Source organism: Vidua chalybeata, chromosome 11, assembly GCF_026979565.1.
Source record: "Vidua chalybeata isolate OUT-0048 chromosome 11, bVidCha1 merged haplotype, whole genome shotgun sequence".
Taxonomy (NCBI): Eukaryota; Metazoa; Chordata; class Aves; order Passeriformes; family Viduidae; genus Vidua; species Vidua chalybeata.
In genome coordinates, this window is record NC_071540.1 from 10,681,301 (window position 1) to 10,701,976 (window position 20,676).

The window sequence follows — 20,676 nt, forward strand, 5'->3', positions numbered from 1 at the left end:
AAATAGTGGTGGACAGTGGCCTGGCTATATAGCTGCAGTGTGATCATCCTATAATACAGAGTTAAATTCTGGTTGTAGTGCTCTGTCAAGTCTTGTAGATGAGAAGTATAAAAATTAAAGCCTTAGTAGGTATATTTATTATGAATGACAAGGAGTGTTAATTTTCACCATTAAAGAATGTACATCAGCTCATGTGAGTGTGTTTCACTTGCTGAAGTCCTCTATCAAATCCTGCTTCAAACTGTGCAGCTGCTGGAAATGAGGCTCTAAGGTCAGGACTGTTGAAGTTGGCGGATATTAGAGCTTGTGGAAAAGATGTTGTAGGTCAGTGCAAGGGAAACCCATGTCATGGAATCCTTATCTGAAAATGCTCTCTGGCTTTTTGTTTGCTTTGTAATGTCAAAGCAGGGTCAAGAATGTGATCTGTATAGACTTGAGTTTTGAACATTTGGGGTTTTTACAAGAAAATGTTCTTTTTGATGTTTAAGTCCCATATGATGGGGTAATGCCTTTTGGTAGGCCAGCTGATAGAGCTGGGAGGTGGGGAGAAAGATGCTTTTTGTTCTTTGCATGTGATGTTGGTGCAATAAAGTTATTTTCTGTCTCTATGAACCCTGTCATGCTTCTCTCTTGGAATGACCATAGCAATAACAATGCTACTCTTACTTTACATAGCTTAAGAAATGTATTTTCTGCGTGTTATTGTTTCTTGTGGAAAATAAGAACCCTATCAGAATGAGGCTAGATCTCTCTGTTTTCACAAACTGAAGATAATAACAATAATTTCTCTTGCAGAATTCCTAGAGGAATTTTAGTTGGGCAGGACTAAATGTAATGTGTATGTGATGTTGAGGAGGAGGCAAAATGCCATGTGTTTTGTCACGTTGTTCCAATAAGGGAGGTTATGCTGGGAATAGGAATTGCAGCTCTTGGTTATGTTTGGTTGTCTTTTCAAACTCACATGCACAACTTCCCAGGTCAGAAATTTTTTCTTTTTGCCTCCTTTTCAGTGAAAAGAAAACAGGTTTGTACAGGAATTCCATCTGTTCTGTCATCCTTCCTAAAAGCATTTAGGTGCTTTGATATGTTTGCAGAACATGTGACTGGAGGTTAGAATATCAAAAATAATTCTATGTCTATTGGAGGCTGATTAAGGTGAAAAAGGCAATATTATAATATCTTCACTTAGGAAAAGACTCTCAGTTTCTCCCATGGAGACACTTCTGCACATGGAGGAGCACATGGGCACTGGTGGATGTAGGTCTGGTTGGTAGCTGAGCATCAACCATTTCCTTCCCAGCTTGGCAGACACGGGGAAGTGCAGGGAAGAAAGAGGAAAAAGTGGTGCAGGAGTGAGTAGGAAAAGGTGAGGTGAGGGAGCTGGAGTTAGCTTGGTGGGAGGATGAAGGGTGATAAGAACATCCCCAGTTCTCTTACATCAACATTAACTGTCAGCACAACATTTGGGAAGGCCAGTAACACTTGCTCTGCAGAGACTGAGTGTCATCGTGCTTCACAGATTATTTAAATCCATTGCATGTATATATGCATATTTTTGAGCAGTTTAAAATTTATTCCATATGTGAAAAGACTTTTTTACTTGTTTATTTGAAGTATTTAATGATAAAAAGAACATGTGGACATCAGCAGCAATTCCATTCAGCAGGTAAACTACAAACAGGTATTTTCTTCAACAGCTTTACCAAGGAGCAAAGGGGAGGGTAAAGTCCCCCAAACAAATGCTACATTGAGGAAAACACTTCTGATATTATTTGATACAAGATAATATTTAGAAAATAACTATGCCTCAAGAAAATGTGGGCTAGAATGCACAGTGTCTTAGTGTGATACTTAAGGCAATGAGATTTTAAGGTTTACCTTATGTGCCATGTATATTGATTAAATACCAAATATATGGTGGCCATTTCTAACCATCATTTACTGTATTGATTTGTCAGCAGTGGAAGTCTAATAAAAAAAGCTATTGATTTACTGTCCTTATTTGCTTATGGGCTTTTTATTAATTTTACACATTGTTTCCTATTTCTAGATTATAATTTTTATGTTTCCTCCCTTTAAGACAAGTCTGGTCCTCTCTGAGGTTAGAAAAGAGCAACAAATTGAGGAACAAAGGAATGAGACCATCAACTGCTTCCTGCTCCTTCTTAAGGAGAGACAAAAGCTGCGTAAAGAATGGACAGCAAGGTGAGAAGTACTCCTATAAATCCCCCTGAGTGGGGAAAAGTGACTCAAAAAAATTTTAATTTTACTGTTCAAACAGTAATTCCTTGAATGTGGTAGTCCATGTTTCTGTGGGGTAGACTGCTCTCTTACTCATGCAGTACAGGCTACTGATAACAGCTTGGTAGGCAGCGCTAAGACCTGAGAAGTGGTGCCAGCTGATGTTTTCCACATATTGCTGGCAATATGAGCCATGCACTTTGCTGGAATGCTCTGCTAAAACTTCACTTCTTGGCTGCTTCCCTCGTGCTCCTCCCATTTCCCTGTGCTGTCCTGCTGGAGTTAACTGGATGGTGTTGGGTGCGATGGGCATACGTGTATGAACTGCTGAGTTCATCTCGTGGGACTCTTTCACTGTACCGAGTTCTTGACGAGAGCTCACTGCCATGGATCAGGAGCTGCCATTTACAGTGTTTCAAAATTGTTAATGTTTGTGTTTGGAAAGGTTTGTGTTACTGAAATATGATCAGCTGAATGCATTTCAGAAGCACCAGATACGCCATACTTTTAGTTTGTTCAGAAACAGGTGAATGAAAGAGGATTTCCACCATGTTCCACCTTGTCCTTCTCTTAGCCTGCTAAATGAGTTGATGTCATGTTGTTCACATCTATGTCTAAAAGCTATAGATTGATACTAATTTTGTAGTCCCTTATTATTTTCTTATTTGATATTTATATAAAATATCTAGAAGCCTGTGAAATTTTTCTGCCAAATATAGAGCTTTTACTTAAAACCAGGAGATATTGCTTACTTACAATTAAATGCAGTTTTTAGTCAAAAGTATTTTTAAATCAGATTTTTGTTATTTAAATTTAGCATTTAACTGGCATGATTTTTTTACCTGCACTAATTAAAGTTAAGGGAGATCTCTTGTATTTTGCTGGTGTAGTTCCTGAAGACTCTGAGATTGCTTTTAAAATGTAATATATATATTTTGGGTCTGACACTTGGGTATCTTTTCTGCTCCAAATAATTACAGCAAATGAAGCTGAAACATTTTAGAAACTTTAGATAAAAATTGAACATAATTACACATAATTATTTTACAAATTACAGGTTGTGTTTTATAAGTTTGTGTTACAGTGAGTATGGAATGTTTGCTTGTATGCTACTCATTTAAGATTTCAGATTAAGCTGGCTCTAAAATATTTTCCATATTATCATGTGGGCTTTATATTTTTCTTCTTGAATAGTTTAAGGGATTTTTGGGGGGTTTTGTTGGTGTTTTTTTGGTTTCTTTTTTGATTGGTTGGGTTTTTCGGGGGTTTTTTTGGGAGGCAGTTGTTTGGTTTTTTGCCTTCCATCACCACGCTTACTGAATAATGCAAATGTTTGAGCTATGTTGGAAACAGAGGAAATCACTTAAAGCTTTTCTGTGGGACGTGTGCATCTTCATTGTGAAACAGAACAGAAAGCTTGTAATGTGCGGAATATTTAGAGTTCATTTTGTCTAACAATTATTTCCTAATACACAAAGTCATCAACAGTCATGGGAATAATGAGTAATTTGGAAGTGCTGTGGGTTTCAGTGTGCCTGGCCTCACTTGCTGCTCACAGGGAGCTCTGGGGCTGGAGCCAGGGCTGCAGCTGGAGACGTAGCCCAGCCTCTAACGCAGCAAAACTGCAGCTCTTGGGGGTGGGAGAGGCACAAGCAGATGAAGTGCAGGCCTTCTTAAAACTAAATACCTGAAAGAAAATTTCAAGAGCATTGTGCCTTGAAAGTTCTGAAAGAAAGTGTCCTTTGAGTATTAAATATCCATAATCCTTTTTCTTTCTATTTGATGTTTCCCATCCCAGTGACCTATCTGAGAGTCTCATCCATATGATCTGCATAAAGAGACTGTTACCGTACACCTCACTTGGCTCCATCAAAGCCTCAGCTCAGTGTCTGGAATGAAACACTGGCTGTGGCAGCCATGGAGCACACAGTGCTGAAAGTTATAAAACGTCCGCCGTGGTACGAGCAGGGCTGCCCATGTTTTAGAGATCAGTCTATTGTGTACTTTGGAATTACATGAGAAAAATGTGCTTGGACAGGAAATAATTAGCACTTGTCAAAGGGCAAGCAATAGGTTACAGTACTTTACTTTCAACAGGCTATCAGGGGATCAGCTAGATTAGATAATAGAATTTTTTTCCTGTGGAAGTTAAATACAGATGACTCTAATTACCTTACATTGTGCATTAGAGAGCAGATTATGAACAGTACAACTTCAAGAAATTTAGGTCAATGAAGGGAGGGCAGCTGGCAGAAAACTTCACTCTGCACTTGGTCGTTGTAGAGTTATGTAGTCATATGTAGTTCTTTCTTGTGTTTTATTTGTGTCATTAACACCTGACATTAAAAAAAAAAATACCCAAAACCATGTTGGAAACTGGTAACAGAAACTGACTGAACTTTTGGAAATTTAGCCTTTCCCAGAGAAAGGAATATGAACTCTTCTGGTATGCACTTACTGAGTTAAAGCATATTCTTGTGTTATTTACTTTAAGTTGTACCAGTGTTTCTGCATATTAATGAGCTGAAATGACTCTTTAAGATTTTATTTCAGGTTCACAGCCCAAAACTCATGGCAGTGTGCTTAGTGTTGCACTCACCATTTCATAGACTTGTGATGCAAAGATGTCATCAGTATCTTAATTATCTGAGCAGGTCTTCCAGGGATTCGTGTTGTTCTCTGAGTGGTAGTGAACCAAAATACTTCAGGTAGGACTCGGTGAATGTCCTCTGAGTGTTAACAGAAATGGTCCAGAGTTTCCAAAGCCCCAGATTTGTTTATACTGTGTGATAGTGCCTGATGGACAGGTTGTTATAGCTGTTAAAGAGCTGCTCTAGCCCTTTGAACTGACCCCTTCTTGACCTCTGCTTGCAGAAGGTCACTGTTCAGCTTATAAAGTGAGGGGAACCTCAGATTCTACTGTAATAAACAGAGGGTGAAGGGAACAGCTGTGAATTTTGGACTAACCGTGCAAACCTGGATCGACTTTTTAGGGTCACTGTATGATAATGAAAATTGTTACCAAATTATATGGAAATTTAACAGCAATAGTGGGAAAGAGAGGGTGGAGTCTAATGCATTGGGTTTGATAAATGAAGTGTGAAGTTACCCATCTGGCTCTAGACAGCCCTCTTTTTCTCTACGAAAGGGAAACATTTAAAAATAACCATGGTACATCTAGAATCAATGACCCATACAGAGAGCTGGAATAGATAAAGATTTAATGGTGACTGTGGAAGAAATTATCATTTGAAAAGTGAGACAAAGGATGAGAAAGTACAGTTCAATATCTGCACCTGATTCATTTTTAAAAAAGGCTTTAATATTTTTCCCTGTTGATGATGTTATTGACATTTTTTATTTTACTTTTTAACTGGAACCAGAAAAGTTATGTCACAAAGAAACAGGGGAAAAAGACAAAATACTCGAATTTCAAGACAGAATGTTGCACTTTTCCTGATCAGGAAGTGCCTGAGAGAACTGGGCTATAGTTAAATAAAATTGTAGCTCTTATTTCTCCTAATAGAACCTGTATCATGTTATAATAGCATTGTCTTTAATGCTTGCATGACATACTGCACTTAATTGGTAGTAGGTTTTTGTTGTATTTTTTCATAGACATACATTTACTACCAAACTAATTTGTCTTCAATAAATCAACTAGAGATTAATTTAAAGGGTAGTGTTTAACTGCATTGAAAATATTGACTGCTAGGAAAAAATATGGTTGGTTAAACCATTGCTAAAGTATGGAGTTTTCAAATGGAAAAATTATATTAGTCCAAAATGGTTTTACTATAACACAGACTCTGATGTGCATTTTGCTATTTCCCTCAGTCAAATTGTGCCATTTCTCTTAGGGGAAATTCAGCCAGATATTGGAAAATGTAAAGTTTTGGAGACGGACATAATGAAGTGGAAATTTTGATAAAATTATTTATGATTGTTGAATTTTCATAGTTGTGCCACTTATCCAAATTCTGAAATCTTAACTTCTCTCTAAATAATCATCTAGTGACATATTGAAAACAGAATAAACATTCAATAAATAATATGTACCAAAGTAATCACAAAAGTCTTCTGGTTTATGAGATAAACAGCAGAAAAGTATTAATTGATTATATCTTGTAAAAATCAATAACATATAACCTTGCATCATTAAAATAACACAGTAAAAAAAAATCTTTTTATGGGGTCATTCTATAACCCATAATATTTTGTTGACTGGGTCACTGTATTTCTAGAATTTTTATATTCTTTCATTTTTGCATGGCAGTGGAAGAAAGAACCTCTTACTTGTGACAAATCATGTTAGTTTCAGGTTTCAAGTCAGATGTGAGCTATAATTCCTCAGCATTTTTTGCCTTTGTCAAACCCCTTCTTAGATCTCACAATTTTATATAACAATTTAAAGGTAAGTATTTTTTTCTAGTTACAATGAACACTTATATTACAGAGGTAGTCTTAGCTCTCAACAGTGAAATCTGGATTTTTATGTTGATATTTATATAGGAATATAAATTAGAAGTACCTAGTGAGAAAATTGGGTCCTAATCTGGATGACACTCTTCAATTCTATATTTGAATATTCCACATTCAATTCTTCAATAATAAAAATGAAGAATTTTAGAGTGGAAGCCTAAAATAGTGTGCATGTTAAATAAGATACAAAGATTTTATATATTTTATTTTCTGTTTTGAAGAAAAAGTTCATTTTATTCCTCTTATGCTTAACTTCCTTACACCTTGGAATTTTAGATCATAATTAAGGAGTAATTGAGGTAGATTTTACTGTTTTTAGCTCCAGTAGGAGAAAGTGCTGTTGATGTAAATAAGGACCATGTTTCCTCTGTAGCAGAGGAAATGTTGGTGGGTTAAGAAGTAAACATGGGCTTTGGAAAAACCAGAGCTTTTTTTTTCCTTTCTGTCACAGGCTTTGTGCATTTTCAGAAACTCATGAGTGCTATTTTTCAAATGAAATGTGATAATACCAGTTCAAAGACTGGTTAAAAAAGTACGGAATTTTTTGTTAACTCTCACAGACCTGGCAAGATGATAGGTGTATGAAATAATGTGAACTCTTCAGAAAATACTACAATAGGAGCTACACCACTTCCCAAGATTTTGCATACTACAGAGGTATCAATGTTTGTCAGAGAGTGGGGGGAAATATTTGCATTGTTTAAGACTTGTGGTTGTTTTGTGTAACATGAAAATTGACAGATTTTTTTGTCTTCCCTGTTGTGGAATCCAGTATCCATGTTTCTGATATTAGTAAGGATGTCAGTACATACAGTTGTATGATCTCCAGTGTGATTTTTGATAACAGCTGGCCTCTCTAGACAATGGGTTTCAGTAAGTTAGCAATGAGCATACACTAAAATTCTCATTCACCATTTTGGAAATCACAGGGACAAAAAGAGAAAATGACATTTGGATTCTTTGACATTCATACTTTAGATGTAAGTGTGTGGATACTCTTAAAAGAAGAAAATGAAACTGTTCAACACCAGCATGTAAGCTAAACCAGGTTTTCACAACGTAAATATATTTAGACAATGTGTGGAAAGTAAATTGTGGCTGAGTAATCCTGAATACTATATGTTAATCAAGAAGATGCTTTAAGTCAGACTGAAAACCAACCTTGCAGTTTTCAAATGAATGAAGAAAACACTACAACATGGATGAAGTTGTCAGGTCTCCTGCTGTAGTTAGACATCATCTGCCTTGATTGACCTTTGACTTTTCTCCAGTTGCTTATTGCCAGATTTCTTTTGCTCCTCGTGACCCTTCCTGTTTTCTGCCTCTGTCTTTCACCTGTGTTCCTTGTATGGAGGAGTCTTTGAAGCAGCCAAGCTTGGATCAATAGGTACAAGTACTCTTCAGAACAATGGAAATGCAGCTTGATTAAATGCTGCTGTTTTAGCTGTTCCTTTGAAACTGTCTTGACCCTTTACCCTTGGAAAGACTATGTGTTTACAAGCTGTGGCTACTTAGAGAAAATCCTGCCTCTTACCTTGTGATGTCACAATATTCACAGATATATGGTGCAAAAAAACTTAATTGGTGTAGCAACCTAAACCAAATGGTGTAATAGGGCAGGCTAAGACAAGCTGCAGAACTTCAGCTCTGTGTCTCTGTGTGTGGCTTTTGTTTGTGTCAGACTCTGTCATTAAGGCACTTTGTAGGGATTGTTTACTCTGTGTTTCCTTTATCATTTTAGTTTAATTGTAATGGTTCACTTCTGAAATCCATAGACAGCTGCATCATCCTATACTTGAGTAACTACCAAATGAAACTCTGACATTTTTTTGGTTTTGATGTAATGTTTTTTTCTTCTTGTGCTAGATGAGTTTTTCAAATAATTCAATGGCACTTCCAAAACTGGAAAATTACACAAGTTTAGTCCTTATTTATAGTGCAATTAAAGCTTCCAAAAAAAAAAAATAAAGAATTTTTCCACTCTATCAGAGATTATTCAGTTATTTATGATTTTTATGTTTGGTTTTACTTGGACAGGCTTTTAAAGTCAGCATGGGTGACATTTCCTTATTTATGTAAGCTTTCATAATTGCAGTACAAGAAAGATAGATAGTGTTGTTTTTCCAGTGGCTTGACAATGATTTGTTCACTACCTTTGGGAGACCTGAATGCTGGAAATGGAGATTATTGCATTTCCAGGCTGCAGGGTACTGGAGATTGACTAGATCACAGAGGTGACAAATTTATAATCTGTGGAGACCAAGTGTTAGCCACATCAACAGACAGTTGAACCACCAAGTAGCATTAGCATCTGCTGTCATCCTTTCTGTAGGAGAGAATAGTGTATACCAGAGGCAGGGGAAAAGGAGAAAGGCTGGGAGAGTTCAGTGTGTTTTACTGTGCTCTGTAGCTGCCCACATTAAATAAAGACCTGGTGTTACAAACTAGAGGTAAGGTGTGAGTGATCCAGTGAATGAAAAATTATCATAGATTTATTTTACTTTATCCACTGAGGTCTATTTCTTCTGCAGTATCAATCCATTCTTTCCTTTGCCTTCAGCAAAGTGTGCTAATGTCATGGTATGTAGCGTCCATTAAACTACTGGCAAACTTACTGTGAACTCAAAACTATGTCTAAAACGAGACATTTAAAATTAAGAGTCTGAAGACAGAATTCTCTTTTCTGTAAAAAAACAGAAGCCTTATCCAAACAGGACTTTAATGATTTTTAGTATCATTATTGTCACAGCTTTACCTGTCACAATGCTGAATTAAATATTTAATTTGGAGGTGTGTGAAATAATCTGTATACATTACCAATGGTGACAAAACAGAGGGTAACTTGAAGGGTTTACCCAGCCAAATGGGGCTGATCATGTCATGCCGTGAGTGTGAGTGAGCAGATGCTTACATAACTTCATGACTTAAGTCTTAAAGGCTGTCAGCCTCGTGTTATTAAAGTTTTTCCACCTATATAGAACTTGATGGCTCCAGGGACTGGCAGTGAAAGACAAAGCCTTTTGTTTTCAGGTCAGCAGTTTAAATATGGTTCAGGTAGGTAGTGCCAAAGATGATTCCCATCGGGTGTCTGTGTTTGATGGCCTATGTAAAATACATCGGTTCCCCAGCCCTGGTAGGCAGGTGTGTGTCTCACATACAGCAACTGCTACACTGACACTAATTGGTACCCTTGCTGGCACTTCTGGAGCAGCCAAAAATTAAATGGATGTTGAAACTGAGCAAGGTGCTGTCAATGCTCTGAGCAGTCTAGGCCGTGGTGGTGATGAGCCAGTGAATGTAATGGATTAATGTGGATAAAAAAGAGGATCGCTCTCTTGCATTGCTCTACAGTTTGCTTGAATTAAAGTTATGGTAGCACATACAGATAATCACGTGCTGGGAGAGAGGGTGAATTCCTGGGCAATCTTAACAGGATTGGTGAGAGGGAAGTGCAGTCCACAAGGAGGTCAAGGAATGGCTTGCAGATGTATCAACTAATCTGAGAAACTAAGATGAACCGGAGAATAGGATTTGATTTACTTGCTTATTTTCACTGCTAATGAGATCTTTTGGGCATTTGAAGAGTTTGATTTGGCTACTATTATTTGTTCCATTTATTTTGTATGAATTTTCAGTACTTAATGTATCATTGCTGTGGAGTTATTAAATTATGAACTATGCTGATGTTTTAATATAGCTAAAAAGGGAGGTTGGCATTTCTTAAGCTTAAGAGGTTCTGTAAAAACAGAGAACTTGGGGACCTGTTACAGAACATAAATTGTTTTCATATTATTTGTCTTATTTTGGTAAATGATAACAGCCCCAAATGGGAGCAGTGCTTAGAGTATATGTAGTAATACTAGAAGAAAATCCTATTATAATTCTGTGCAACTTACTTGAGAAACTTGGCCAACTGAGAACTCTTTCAGAGATATGTGGGTATAGTAAGTATGCAGGTATATAAGAAATAATTGAAACAAAAGGTGTCTTGAACAGTATCAAAAAAATTGAGAAACAGGATCTCAAAATGCAGAGTTTGTGGGAGAGCCAAGGAAAGTCTATTGAGTGTTAAAGTGAGGGCAGTAATACTAGGAGAAAAGAGTATTCTTTTGGAAAATGACAGTTCTGAGAATTCTAAGAGCTACCAGTGTTCTACTTTTTCTGCAAGGGTAAGCTAAATGGATCCATCAATTATGCCCATGATATGCTGGAGTTAGATTCAGTGCCAAATTATGCTGGAGGGGGTTTTTTGTACAAGTTTGGACATTACTGTTAAAAATTTTACCAGTTGTTTTTAGGCGAGTCAATATTTTCTCATTTTTATTTTCTCATATTTAATAATGTCAGCATTTGGTCTTCCTGAGATATAAAGAATATTTTTATCAGAATTATTTTTGACCAGCTAGTTAACATGAATTTGAGCAAGTGCTCAGGAGAGGTGAAGCAATCCAAGTACCCACTCCAGTGCAGATGACTTGCTGGCTGCACAGCATGTTTATTGTAAGGCATAGTGTACTGCAGAAGAGATCTAAGTATTTGATATTAGACCATCCTGAAAGCAGTTTAGGTATTTGCCTTTCTTTTTCTACTTGGAGATATGGATAATCCCCAAATCCAGGTGTGTATTATTAGGGATTGAGGGGGAGGTTGGAGGAGGGAAAAGGAGGGGAGGAGAAGGATTTGAGAGGTAAGAGGGTGCAATATTGGAGGAGGTTTTTGACTGTTTTGCTTGCCTGTAGGTGACACTGTTGCATCATTTATCTGTACATTTTCATGTATGTTGTCCAGGGACAAAAAAAAAAAAAGTTTCATTGAAATGATTTGAAGGATTCAAAGAAATACATTTCACTAATGATTCTTTAAGCCTTGGCTAGAGAGTAGTCTTGGATACAGGTACATGAATTGCATGTTTGCCTTCCCAAAGATGACAGCAGTTTATAATATTATTTCTGATTAACTAGCTCACTAGCATCGCATCTTCAGTTTGGTATTCCCTTGAAAGGTGAGATTCTGAAACGATGGCTCTGCATATTTCTAAAGACTAATGTAATAAACCAAAATGATAATACACTGATGAAAAAAAAATCTTAATTTGCTGCTAAGTTACAGCAATATAAAGTTAAAATGTTTTTCTTTGCTCGAGTCATTTAAATTAATAATGTGTCATTAAGTGAAATCTCACAGAGGATTATTTCTTCTTTGCCATTAAGTCTGCTGGCTGCAGTGAAAATGAAATATTCTATGAGGCTTGAGCAATCATCTATCTCTGAGCTACAGTGTGCCTGCTGCCAGATGTTCAGGTGCTGGTGCTGCTGCTTTGACATGTATATCTCTTCCAGGCAAAAAAAACAATATATACATCAGTCCAGGTGCAAGGTGGCCTTGCCAGCAAACCTGCCTCCTCCTAGCTGTGACACTCATCCACTCCCCATCAGAGTGTGTACGTTGGAAGGGGATTGTAATTAACCCCTGGAAAGCATAGGTTTCACTAAAGTGATGTGCACAGTAATGATATTGTTAGCTTCCTTAATTTCCAGTTTCACCATCAATTATGCCATGTGTTTCATCCAGTTGGTGCTACCCTCCCAGTGTTAATTATAACCTACAAGACTGTTACAGTTAATTTTATGGCAAGCATATTGTCTCTTCAAGGCTCCACAGCAGCTCATAAATTATCTTGAAGGTAAAATGTAACTTGGGGAACTAGTTATGAAAATTCCATCCATCTCGCTTAGGAGGTGCAGCTGCTACTGTCAGCTGCCTCGCTGCTGCATTGTGAAGGAATTATGGTGGGTCAGGTTTAAGAGGCGAGGCCCAGGCTGTCACTGAGGAGAAAGGCTGTCCTGGCCCTGTCAGACAAGTACCTTCTGCCAGTCCCTTGTGGTTTCACTTTGCAGGCAGTAAAAGGCAGGCGGTGCAGGTGGATAGTCCCCAAGCTGTCTCTATTCATTACTTTACAGAAACTTGTTTTAGGTAGGCAGGTACGGAGACCTTTTCACTGTTGTCATAATGTTAGGCATCATCTGCAAAGTGCAAGATAGATAACTCTATAAATAACTCGCTGTTCTGTTGGGCTGGGCTGGTGGAGAAAAGATGATTAGCACTGTAGAGGCACATGAAATAGCTCGCTGGTTTGTAAAATGACTGTTGGTTTAATTGTATCAATAGCTTGGTCTGGAAGAGCACATCTGTTCGCCTTTATTTCACATGCACAATAAGAGGAGGTGCAATTTCACTGCTAAGTAATTTGTGTTGGAGTTTCGCATTAAATAAATTAGCATGAGTTTATATAGGCATTATTTATGGCATCTATGTGTGTGTGTCCTGTTTGTTTGCTGAAGGAATTTCAAACACTCATTTCTTAAAAAGAAATAAAAGTGAGGGGGAATAATAAAAATAAAGCAGCCCATTGCTCAGAACAAGGACATTGGCATTCAGTGCTATTTTTATTTTAGTAATACACTTTTATTATTGCTATAATGCCTTATTCTGCTCTTTGTAGCAATAACACAAGACTACCATAGAATATAATGCCTCATTCTGCTATCTCTTCCTTTAATATTTTGTATTTCAATAGTTTTAAATGCTATTAAGCTTTGGGTGTTCCTTTAAGAATAAAACCAAAGTGCAAATCAAATTTCCTGAGAGGCTTTTTATTCTTCCACTCTTTTACCTTTCGAAAGGCCTTCTGTGTTTATGGTGTTGTTTTTTAACGTCATTTACAGCTGGGAGGGCACATGAGAAGGAATACTGAAAGCTGATACTTTTCCATAGGCAACCACTGTGCAGATGTGTATGTACAGACCCATTGTGAATGAGTAAATGTTTTGAATTCAATTGAGGAGAAAATGAATAAATACAATAATGAAAAACAGTAGGATAATTCATCTAAATTTATATTGTTTGTTTGTTTTGACAGTCTTCATTCAGTTTTAATTATTTTTGATTATTCATCATGCAGGGAAGAAAACATTTTCAAAATAGTGCTGACATTGTAAATTAGACTTGTTATATGTTTAAAAAGGGGAAAAGGCTCATTAGAACCTGAAAATCACTATACTTCTAATGTATGTTCTTTATTTCTTTTCCCTTGGAATTTACAGTAAATGTGCCTTGTGATATCTCTTGGAATTCCATCCTTTTCCCAGAGTCAGCAGCATGCATTTTGGTTTATTCCCAGAAGAAACCACTACATTTCAATTGACCAGAGCCCAATATTTCTATTTATTTTGTTTATTTAGACGGAAGGTCTGCATTAGGCAGAGCCTTGGGCAAAATGTACAAACAGGATTGCCTCAAGAGTAGATCCAGAGGTGTTCTCAAAGTTCCTTTCTGGCATCTTTCCTTCTCTCCCATGGAAGAGAAGGGGGAAAGTTCTAGGTGTTGCTGGAATATCCCATTTAATGTGGGATTTCTTCACCTGGTCACATGTGTTATTATCTCCTACACTGTAGGATGTCAACCTGTAAACAGATTATCCATAAATATTGCCAAAGCAAATCCTCTGTTGTGGGGTGCTCCCAGTTGGGATTCTGCATCACAGCCGGGGTACCTGCAGCTGCTGTAGCGTAATTCTCATGAGTTTGTGTACAGAAGGATGGGGACAGGAGACAGGTCTGAGAATTCAGATGCCCATATTGGTTTCTTAGGAGATAATTTGGCTGCTGAGTATCCAGAACGCTAACATTTATTTTGTTGAAAATAATGTGAAAGTATCTGGATTATTGTCATTATCGTCTCTTCCTGGCTTGATTTTGCACCATTGCAATACTGCTGAGTTTGAGAGTTATCTTGATTTAGGTTAGTGGGATTGAGAACAGAATTAGAGCAGAGGTCCTGATAAATATCCTTCACATTTTCTGCTGGTGGAATCTGTCTTTGATTGTGATACTGTTGCAGAAAGAGACACATCTGATTTGAGAAATCTTTGTGGCTTTAATTTGCCACATAAAATAGTCATTGCCAAAGTAATTATCTTTTTTTCTCTTCATAAGAAAATTTTTATGCAATTGAATAAGAAAAGCTTTTTTTTTCCAGAAAAAAAAGTGCCTTTATTTCTTAGCTCTTGGTCATCTTTTATAGGAACAGTCTGCATTTGGAAAGAAAGCTAGGAAGTACTGAAAAATTGTTTTTTACAAAAATGGATTGAATTAGCTGTAACATAATTGGAGAGAGAACAACTTCAGAGTTGAATCCAAACCACTTAGTTTCACAGGCAGACACATTTAAAAAATGTTGCTGTTTCTTGCTTGACATGACTCAATATGTTCTATTATCAACCCAAGAAAAACTGAATTTTCAAAATAGCCTCAGTATTAGTCATTAGATTCCAAAAAACACTTGGAAAACAAGGATTTGAGGGATTGGTTTGTGACTTTATTCTTATTTATGACACAGAATTTAGAGTTTTGTTTGATGTAAAATAAGTAATTTAAAAGAATGCAAGCTCAAATGTTTGCCAGTTAAGTCCATTATCAGGCAAATTTCCAAGGATAAAAATAATTGTAGCTCAAATATACATGAATATAAGAGGGGTTAAAATCTGTGATGGGTTGTGCAGATCAGTGTTGAAGCTTGATGCTTCAAAATGTATAAAGAAATTGTGATTTTAATATTGTTGTAATAAACGAATGGAGGTTATAATTTTTTGCTTGTTAATAGTTAATTTTATGCTCCAGTAGCATGGGGGGAAAGCCTTTGTGCAGTTTAAATCTAGTGAAACCATGGGAGTGCTGAGTGCTGTTGACCATTTGCTTGTTCAGTTTGCCCATGAAAACAAGTCATCGATACTGCTTCTCCCCCTTATTGTACTCGAATATAGGATGTTTTGGGGTGAAATACATTTTATAATCTTTTGCTTCAAGATGTTCCCACACCTGGCTCTTTTTAGACTCTGAGATGGAGAATCACTGTTCTTCACTGCCGTTTTAGGGCCTTGTGACCTTTTTTTTTTTCCTAAGACAGACATTCTATCATTTGCCTTGGCTAAGGAGCGTAAAACTTTGAGTAGGATTGCTTGACTACCATAATACTGTGCAAATTTAATTGTGTAATCAAAGTTACATGATAAAGAAACAAGATCTTGGTATGCATTTGGTTCGTGACTCAGCAGAAGTATGAAACAAGATCATTTCATTTATAGTTTCTTCGAAGGAAAACAGCTTGAAACAGTATAAATAAAATAATGTATTTGACTTTTCACATGTTCAAGGGAAGCTACTCTGTGTTTCTCTGACTTTTAGCATGGATCAGGTCCTCTTGTCATTCAGTGTGACTGCAGACAGAAGTACTTTGTTGAAGACATTCTGTTGATGGAGTTGGTCTATACTTAAAATTTCTTGCTGTGTACATTGTCTGTACAAGGAAATCCTCTTGGTATTTCATCAGAGTATTTTAAAGCAAACAAACAAAAAAAAATGGCCAAAACAAAAATCCAGGAAAAGAAAACTAAACCCCCCTTGAACTTTATGACGTACCAGTGTTTATGAAATATGTAACTTCTCTTTTTCCTCACTGGAATCTATTAGCATATGCATTAGCGTGCTAACATAGATGGTGATCTTAAAAAGTGTTGACTGACTTTTTCTGCATACTCTTCATTGCTAACTGATATGGAAAAGTCTTCCTTTAATTTTTGCTAATTCTTATTTTTATCCTACAAAAGAAACTGTAAGAAAACAGCATGTTGTCAAATATTTTAAAAAAATTAATATCTAAAAATATGTCAATTTTTATGAGGGGCAGTTGAAGATAAATACAGAAAAATAATTTTGTTTGCCTGTTCATTTTTTTGCTCAAAGACTGGCCTTTATTTAAGCATATTATTTTTCTGTGTCACACACAAAAAATAACCCTACAAGATTTATTGGCGTTTGTATGGAAAAAATGAAAGGATTTTCATGTTTTGTAAGAAACTTAATACGCTCTCACAGATGGCCCAGCTCAGGTGTGATTTTAATTATGAGATAAAACAAAGCCCAACACAGTAGGAAGTAGTCTTAATAAACGGCCTGAAGCTTTTGTCTTCATGTGTCAGAAAGCCTTTTTATTGCGTGATGAAATTTTTTTTCCTAGCTGTTTCTAAAAATTGGTTGAAAAAAATACAAGGGCTTCCAAAGTTCAAGTGAATTATTTTGGTCAAGTTAAAAATAGGAATGTCTATTTTTTTTTTTCGTTTGTCCTCCCAACAAGTTTAGACTTCTGACAAATGATAGAAAAAATGCATTAATAATAACTAAACCTGCAAGGACACAAATAGTTTATTTATAAGTAAAATAATTTTCTAATTAGATGTTGTCATTTTGTATTGCACTATCACATTGCTTAGTAGTAACACAAACTAAGAATTTGCTAAGCTTGGCTTAAACTGCACTATCAGAAACTAATATTAATTTAAACCTGGCTATGGTGTTCAGCCTTCATTATTAAAACACAAATAGTATGATCCTGTTGTTAAATATTACTAATATATTATAATAATGTTGTACTGTCTTTCCCTTAGTGGGGAATTATGAGGACCTCATGTTAGGACCTCAGTGTCCTGACATAGTTAATTATCCATAGATAATGGTTTTCAGCAGTGGCTGTTCTGAGCATCACAACCTCACTGTTAAGGGCTTAATAAATATTTGCAGACTCAGGTGCAGAGCACCTACGTCCTCCTCTGCAGAAGCAAACAGCTGTGCTTGCCTTCCTGTGCCATACATCACCCCCAGCCTCTCATTTGTCCTGCCAAACCTAATGGTGCAAATGGCAAGTTTTATGTCCTGTGCTAGACTGGGGTAATGTTTGCTGCAGAAATGCTAGCTTACCTTTCAGGAGTCGTCTGTCTTTTCTAGTGCAGAAATACCTTAGGAAGCTGAGACTTCTGGGGTTCATTACTGTGTGTATTGATAAAATTATTTAAAACTTCATTTTAGTGTATGACTGCTATCACCACCCGTGCTGGAAGGTGGAAAACTATAAGTAGATGGTTCACAATTGAAATCTGTATCCACAAGCTTACTTTTAGGAAACAGTTATTTGTAATAATTATTTTAATTATAGGACAGTGAAGAGCTTAATTGTAATGCGCTTTTACAAGTAACACAGGTTAGGGATTTTTTTTTTTTTCTGTGGTTGAATACATCTCATGGGAGGAAGTACCCATAAGCTCGAGGTACCTGTGTATCACCTTAAATTAGGGCTTGGAACATTGGGTGATTCTTACATAACATCCCAACTGTAATTGCTGTTGAATAATGGAGTGGAAGGAGGAAACTCTAGATTTATGTATGTGGAACTGAGCCGCATTCAGACAGACACATTCTAGAAATAGAATAACTTATATGGTCTTTGATGATTAGTAGTCAGTGAGCTTCTCTGTCTAACCAGTTAGAATAGCAGTCATGTTTGAAATGCTACTCAAAAACTCTTTGGCATTCAGTCCAAAATAAACCCATCAGCTGAACTTCTTCGTATTTTTCTTATGGATTTCAATGCTTTCAGCAAAGACCCTAAGGGGAAGTTCTTGGGTTTTTTCTCTAGAAATTTTTATTCTCTGCTTCCTTATTGCTTGCCATCCATGCATTGTTGGTCCTCACCCTTTTCCATTTTTGATTTTTAATTAATCTTGTCCGGTCATATTAATCATGTATTATGAGGGGGTATAATATAAAGAGTTATTTATAATAAATTAATGACATGGTTCATGTTTTTGACCATGTGCTGATTGAAGGAGCATTTGGAAGAATACTTTATGGTCCATATTCTACAGAATTTATAGTGCAGTTTAGACATTAAAATGATCCTTCTCTGTCCTGTTCTGTACTAAGCACTCTGATTCTCAGATTTTCTACAAAATCAGTTATTGCTGAGCAGGGAAAGCAATCATGATTGACTTGAATGGGTTTCTGTGCAGCAGGGATCCTCAGCATTGGTTACCCTGGTCTCTGGAACACTTCTCACTGGTTTTTGGTTGTCAAAGACACAAATTTTATCATTTTCACCATTCAGCAAACAGTAGTCACTGTAGGAAATCAGTGTTAATAGTACTGTGATGTACTATTAACTGTTATGTTTCAGTTGAAGTTGTGATTGTGGTTGGTGCTGCTTCTTCAGTTACGAGTTTGGTACAAACCTAGAGGAAGGAATTTTCATTCTGATGTGTGCTGATTGTCTTTCCTACTGGTTAATCCAGCCCTGGTGATTGACTCTGGGTGAAACACAAGCTGGCATAACTGGTCTGTGCTGCACTCACAGATGCTGCATTCTCCTTCTGCTCTGGACGTGAGCAATGCTAACATATCACTAACCTGGCCTGGCTATCTGGCCAAAAAGTTATTAATGTCACAGAAAAACTCCAAAGTAAACCAAGGGTGCTGTATTTCAGTGGTGATAGACTGTTAGTCCCAAGTGTTGTGTCTTCTCATCAAACAGAAGATGCAATGGCAGTGCTCACTTTCCCTGAACTTTTAATGGTACAAATCAAAAAGTTCCATGAAAAACACGGACATGACTCCAGGATCAAAACTCAGCATTGGGTTAATTTAATCATACTCCTTTCTGATTGCGTGCTCTTTAAATTCTGTTCTAACTATTCTGTTGGTAGCCTATGTCCCTTTGAGTCATTAACAAAATGTAACTGATCTTCATCTGTTTGGTTGGAGAGGGTGGGGGGTTTAATCTGCAAAATAATCGAGGCAAGAAGCTTTTGGCTCATGAAAGTAAATGTTTTCGATCCTTTGTTGTCAGATACCACAATTTTCTCCACAGCAAACTTAGATGAAACAGAAAACTGATACACTGAGCCACTGGAATTGCAGTCTTGTAATTTAGAAATATCCACTTTATCCTTTATAATTCACTAAGATTCTTCAGTCTGAATCTGATATAGGTAGGAGCCAAGACAAACAGTAACCACTTATAATCGTTCAGAACAGTTTGGATTTCACTAGAATGTAAAGCCAAAGAGTTCTTGGCTTTGTTTCATGTGTCTTACAAGGATAGAAAGTGTATTTAAATTGTAGCATTCACCATAGCTGCGTGTTTCTGTAGTATCTGCAAGCTTTTATTTTCAGCATTATAAAGATATGAAAATATTGTACACTAAAATTTCTCTCTTTAGCAGCTGAAGGACTTGATTTAAGGTCCTTTAACTTGCTAAAAACAGTGTATACAAAAAGCTGTCTGCAGTCCTTCAAGCAGGAGTGTGAATGCAGTGACACCTGGGGTCCCATACATGTGCTTATATGAAGAAAAGGGCAGGTGTGCATCCCTTCTGTGTGGGGCATTGCCCTGGAGTGCTGACACCTATTAAGAGTTTTGATTCTTCAGAACACTTCTGAATTCACAGCTGACTTGCTGGGCTTTTAAAGAGCAAGTTCTGCAGCAGAGAGTATTTGCAGGACTGAGCCATAAAATTGCTTTTGTGATTTACTTGTTTTAAAGGTATTTGCCAACTAGCTAGAATAGCTTTGAGTGAGTGTTCCAGTTGCACAGGGCCAAAAGGGAAACTACATTTATTTTGCCTCAGGAGTTTTAGTCCTAGAATTATAAAAGCTATCAAAATAGACTCTGCCCCTCAATTTAGTCTGTTACTGACCTAGCACCCAACATGCATGCACACCTGACTTCCAGGTATCTATGTGGAATTGATACACAAGGAGTCCTTCGAGTGAGGAGGGTTTGCCAGAATATCATTCAGAATTGGTCTTGTCTTGCCCTGTCCTTCTGAATTATAAACAATTTAAGAATCAGAGCAACAGTGTCATTTCTCTGTACCTCCAGAAAGTTCTTTTCAGTGTAGGTTAAGCTATGTATTCTACCTTATTCTACATTTTGAAATTCCTAGATGAAATTGCCAATATATATGACAATGAAAAAGAGAGAAGCCTCATGTTTACAAAATCCATGCTGGGAAAGCATTATGGCAAAAACATTGTAGTTCTCTTTAGAGCTGAAATTTGTGAAATG

At 36.8% G+C, this 20,676-nt stretch overlaps 1 protein-coding gene across 6 annotated transcripts in view; it reads left to right on the top strand.

Annotated features, from left to right (window-relative positions):
* The window catches only part of FTO (FTO alpha-ketoglutarate dependent dioxygenase), a 222,260-nt gene that overhangs the window by 94,603 nt on the left and 106,981 nt on the right, over window positions 1-20,676 (top strand). For 5 of the 6 annotated variants that reach the window (XM_053953125.1, XM_053953130.1, XM_053953127.1 and 2 more), the window contains one exon: window positions 2,081-2,205. The exons of the other annotated variant lie outside the window; for it this stretch is intronic. In XM_053953125.1, the coding sequence (XP_053809100.1) occupies window positions 2,081-2,205 (125 nt within the window). The remainder of the gene's footprint in view (window positions 1-2,080; window positions 2,206-20,676) is intronic. 6 annotated transcript variants of the gene reach the window in all.